Consider the following 6,000-nt stretch of genomic DNA (forward strand, 5'->3'; position numbering starts at 1 on the left):
TAGATCTGCTACAACATATAAATACCTCATAGAATTAAAAATTACTTCCTATATTGTTCGCACATCTTTATTTTTTTTTTTATTTTTTTGGTTTTTCGAGACAGGGTTTCTCTGTGTAGCTTTGCGCCTTTCCTGAAACTCACTTGGTAGCCCAGGCTGGCCTCGAACTCACAAAGATCCGCCTGGCTCTGCCTCCCGAGTGCTGGGATTAAAGGCATGTGCCACCACCGCCCGGCCTCGCACATCTTTAATTGTACATAAACCATGCGGTTTTTTTTTCCTTTATAGAAATGGTGCTTTCATATCTTGCACTGGCTGTTATTAAACTTCTGAGCTGGAGTGATCCTCCTGCTTCAGCTCCCTGAGTGCTGAGACTGCAGGCATTGCCAGCTTTCCTGCTTTAGAAATCATATTCTTAAAGCTTTTGGTAATTTGGATTTCCATTTCAGATTCACTGTTTTCTGCAGTAAATAATTTTACAGAGATTACATCTGAATTCAACAAGAAACTTCAAGACTTAGACAAAAGCAAGTATGTCATATATTATATTATATTTATTTGTATATATTTAATTATATGTTAGATATAATTGAAATAATACAAATTTACATTTTTATTGCAGAAATAGCTTGGGAAATTCCTTTGTTTTCTGTCTTCACTCTAATATGTCCTGTTCAGGGTTTTGTATCATTTAGAAATTTCATTTCTTACACGTAATGAAACTAGACCGCAGTGCCTCTTTCCCTTCAGCCTCTTACATAAAACTCACATTGACACCAATATGCTTTGGTTTCACTTGTTCCTTTTTCACTCCCATGCATTGTAATCCAACTCGATTCCTTTGTTCTTGGAGTGATCTTCTCTCTACTTTTGCTTAAAGTCATTATGTCCACGCACACATATGATCCTTTCCATCTCCAGTAAAAAAATTCAGTTTATCAGGAACAATAAATACTGGGAAGTCATTATTTTTAGAAATGCTGAACAAATGGGAAGAATTCTGTGTAAAACCAAAACTGTAAACAGAATTTGACAAATTTTACAAAATTCACTGGTTAATTGTAAAATTATAAACTTCACTAAACTGATCCTTAGTTTCTGACATAGAGTTATAACCCTCTATAATGTTCAGCATTGCTCTGAAGTTAAACTTACTATAAAACCATTTACAAGAGTGAAGGACTATTACATGCTACTATTGTTAAAAGTAATATAAAATGAAAATCTAGATAAATTCGTGGATGAAACAGCTATTTATTAAAACTATAATATTCACTAATTATATCATGAGGTAATTAGAATACCATATTCCACAATTAATCTTTGAGTTATTTGGGTGTTGGTGGTAGATTTTTAATTGCATTGATTCATTTTTATTAACAATAATAACCTCCTACATCAATCCCATAATCTCCCTTGAGAATGTGAACACTGTAAGAATATTTGCTACACTATATTTGAATACTGATAAAAATGTAAAGTAAGGATTATATACTTGACAAATTTAACTTTAATAATAAGAATATTATAATTGTCACTTATTCAATATTTTTAATTTTCATAAACTTAATAGATATTAATATATTTTCACATTTCGATTTTTATGTTAAATCTGAGAGTAGATTGTTAGGATCTGTAAGGTGAAAAAAACTGACCATAATTATAAACCCAGGATTATTAATTCTCATTTCCCTGTGCATTAAAGTTAGTATCATGTTTCACCACTTACACATTACTGTTTTATAGTTCATATTTTATTTGAATAGTATTTCATGTGATTTCTGAAATATGAGGATTATGCATGCTGATATTCTTTTTAATTTATTACTTTTTTTGAGATAATAAAACAATTATATCATTTCTACATTCTCATTGCTCTCTCCAATCTATTCATACTCTTCTTTTTTTCTTTTGGAATTCATGACCTCATTTTCGACTAATTGTTGTTACAATATTCCTAAATACATAAATACAATCTGCTCAGTCTGTATAATGTTACTGATATTCTTAATTTGAATGTTACAATGATTTAAAATGCATCAGTGAGTTTAATTTTACTGCATACTTATAGTTTATCAGTTGGTGTTCATAACTTCATGGGGATACAGCTTTATTAATTTCTTTTTTAGCCCTATATCACTGAGAATTATGAATGACCAGCTGATGTATCTGGAACGTGCCTTTATTGATCCTTTAGGGTTACCAGGCAGGTCTTTCTACAGGTGAGGAAATAAATAATTCTCTAGTCTAATATCACATTGTGTAAAAAATATCGTTTATTTAATTTTATTATTTAAAATATTTTAGTGAGGTAAAATTTTGTTACTGCTGTAACAAAACCTTTAAATTTCACTGTACACAGTGAATGTTCTATAAAGAATGTTTGTTTCAAACATAAACACTTTGTCCTTCATCCCAGTCTCATTTAGCACTCTAAGTACCCTGTCCCCTTGTCCCTTATCACTGGCTTCCTTCATTCCTCCAATGTCCTTTCTGCTTTTTGCATGTCTTTAAGGAGTTCTAGGACCCACAATTAAAGCATGTGTAACTTATCCTTCTGTATTTGGCTTATTTTGCATAATATTATGATCTTTAATTACATCCATTTTTCTAGCAAACAGCATAATTCCATTCCTCTTGGTAACTGAATAAAACCCCATTGTTTTTCACACACACACACACACACACACACACACACACACACACACAATGAGTATTTATACCACTTTCTTTTCTATTAATCATTGATAGCTCTCTAGGCTGGTCCTATGACTCGGTTTTAATGAACAGTGATACAATAAGCACAGGTATACATTTATCTCTGTCATAGGTGGAGAGTCCTTCAGAAATACACCCAGAAGTGGGGTAGCTGATTCATATGGTAATTCTATTTGTAGTTTTCTTGAGGTACTTTCATATTTATCCCTATAGTAATTTGGCTAAGCACACTCCAACCATTACTGTATAAATGTTCCCATCTCCCTACATCCTTATCAGCATTTGTTCTTGTTTGTTAGTTATTGGGAAGAGCTGGAATCTCAAGGTGGTTAATTTCAATTTCCCCGATAATTAGTGTGGTAAACACCTTTTAACATGTTTATTGGATAGTTATGCTTCATTTTTTTAGAACAGTGTGTTTATTTCATTTACCAATTTATTAACTGAGTTGTTTAGGGTCTGGGTGTTTAATGAGTGTTTTCTTCAAATATTCTGGAAATCAATCCTCTGTTAGGTGTTTAACTACAAAAGATTTTCTCCAATTTCATTAATATTCCCTTCATTTGATTGTCCTCTGCTGTAACAAAACCTTTAAATTTTCTTTAAGACATATTAGTCAATTCTTGGCATTATTTATTAGCAGCTGGAGTTCTTCTCAAATATCCTTGTCTATACCTACACTTTGAAATGTTTTCCCTATATTTTATCATTATTAGGGCTTTAGGTCTTACGTTATGGTCATTGATCCATTATGAAATGCTTGTTGTGTAGGGTGAAAGACAGGTATATAATTTTATTCTTTTACCTAGTTTACTCAACACCATTTGTTGAAGAGGCTATTTTATTTTTCTCAAAGAATATTTTGACATCTTTGGAAATGTGAGGTTTTATTTCTGGGTCATCTCTTCTTTTCCTTTAATCCCTGTATTATTTCATGTCATATGCTTTTTTGGTACTGGGGCTCTGTATTATGCTTCAAATTAAGTACTATGATACATCCAGCATTATTATTTCTACTCAGAGTCATTTTGAATTGTTGGAAACTGTGATGGTTAATGTTATAGTCAACTTGATGAGATTTAGAATGACCTAAGAGACAAACCTCTGGGTGTGAGGTTGTTTACAGATATGTTTAACCAATTTGGGAACACTCATACTTAATATAGGTGGCATCATGACATGATGCAAGGTCTGGATGGAATAAATGAAGACTGTAATTGGATAATCAGCATTCATCTCTCTGCTGCCTGAGTAGATACAATATGCTCAGCTGCCCTACACTTCTGCTGTCATGTCTCCTATAGTGATATTTTATTTGTGCTGAAATGTGGTGATATTTTATTGGTATGTTAATAAATAAAGTTTGCCTGGAGACCAGAGGTCATAGCTAGTCATAAACAAAAGTCAGGCAGTGGTAGCACACACCCTTAATCCAATCACATGGCAGGCAGAGTCTCTGTGTGTTCAAGGACACCCTAGGGAACAGCCAAGTGTGGTGACACACGCTTTTAATCCCAGTACCAACAAAACAATAAAAAGTTGACACTAGTGCATACTAGGCTGGCTATAAGCTTGATGTCATGATGTGTTTAGCAGGGAGTATGATGCAAACATTATCACTTACTGGCAATGTGCATGGAGACTAATTATTTTATGACTTTTTTTTCTCAGATCACTTTTGTCCTCTGAGGACACTGTTATCAGCATTATACAGTTTATTTTTAGTAATTAAAGAAAATAGTGACTTACTTTTTTAAATAATAAGGACAGTTCATACTAGCAATCCTTACTATTATTTGTATAGCTCTGAAGCACTTTGAGTTATTCATTAAAAGTAAAAATTATGTGTATTAATGTGCCTGGAGATTATAGCATTTTAAATCCAGAAAACAACTGAATAATTCAAGTAACAAAATAAGGAATATGCAATTTGAATATAGTGCCTTCTTTTTCTTATATATTGTTTGTGCAATGAATGGACAGAAATTTGTTTTATCAACAGGCATATCATCTACGCTCCAAGCAGCCACAACAAGTATGCAGGAGAGTCATTCCCAGGGATTTATGATGCTCTTTTTGATATTGATAGCAAAGTGGACCCTTCCAAGGCCTGGAGAGAAGTGAAGAGACAGATTTCTATTGCAGCCTTCACAGTGCAAGCTGCAGCAGAGACTTTGAGAGAAGTAGCCTAAGGGTACTTCAGAGAATCCATATTGAGTAGGGATGATTATTAGGAGGACCTGCATAGAAAAATAAATGTTTGAGATTTTATGATTATGTGTAATATCTGTATGTATATGTATATATATTCCTTTTCTTTTTCCTTGTGGTTCAAAAAAAGAAAAATGGATAAATATTTTATATTTTATTTTTAGAATATATTTCTGAAATTTGAAATTTAATTATTAAAACCAAAGTGAACAGTGCAATATAGCAAAAACATTTACCTGACATTAGCAGATAGTTATCAGAAACCTAATACAGCATGTAACCCTGTCATTTCAATGTAAACAAGCATCATTTCATTATGGAATACACCTGGGACAGTGTACAAAGCTGCTCCATCCAGAGGCTTAGGTGCTGCCTGACCAAACACTAGCTGAGAGACTAGCTGATGATTTCTGATCTATTCATAGTTCTAATAAACCTTATCACTCTGCATTATAAAGCACGATTAGTTATACTTAATAAAAATTTCACTTTATTAAAATTATGTACAGCATACTAGTATAGTTAATAATTAGTTAACATGTGCAATCTCAGTAATCATATCATACACTTCTGAACAATTGTGTCTTTTCTGTCAAAAGTAATCACAATCTTGAATTTTATGTTTATCATTTCCTTCTTTTTACACAAAATTCACCAAACATGGTTGCATTCATTACATGAATATATATATTTAATATATGTTTATATTAAAATCATACATTTGTATTTTGTAGTGCTCATCTTTTCTATTTGCCTTTGAGTTATTCCTGTAGTTTATCAGATTTTCTTGTGACACCAAACTGCCTTGAGTAAATTTCACATTTATCAGTAAGGGCTGAAGAAAAGAAAGCAATAATCAAATAGTTATTTGAACAAGCAGAGACATCAGAAAGAATGACAAGTTATATCAGCACTGATACTTTAAATCATTGCCATGAGAAAAGTAATGAGAATTTTAGATATCTATAGAAGCTATAAGAAATGGTCACCTATACTGACAATCCCTATGTTCCCATATTCTCATCACCTTCCTACCCATCCAACTTCATGCACATTCTCTCTCTCAAAAAA

The 6,000-nt window shown here is 32.4% G+C and overlaps 1 protein-coding gene across 1 annotated transcript in view; it reads left to right on the forward strand.

The window, feature by feature from the left end:
• Positions 1 to 5,489, forward strand: part of Folh1 (folate hydrolase 1) — a 52,052-nt gene extending 46,563 nt beyond the window's left edge. The window contains exons 17-19 of the mRNA XM_059267519.1: positions 450 to 531; positions 2,130 to 2,222; positions 4,721 to 5,489. Coding sequence (XP_059123502.1) covers positions 450 to 531; positions 2,130 to 2,222; positions 4,721 to 4,910 — 365 coding nt within the window. The 3' untranslated portion in view covers positions 4,911 to 5,489. The remainder of the gene's footprint in view (positions 1 to 449; positions 532 to 2,129; positions 2,223 to 4,720) is intronic.
• Positions 5,490 to 6,000: the final 511 nt, after the last annotated feature.

This window comes from Peromyscus eremicus, chromosome 1, assembly GCF_949786415.1.
Source record: "Peromyscus eremicus chromosome 1, PerEre_H2_v1, whole genome shotgun sequence".
NCBI classification, from domain to species: Eukaryota; Metazoa; Chordata; class Mammalia; order Rodentia; family Cricetidae; genus Peromyscus; species Peromyscus eremicus.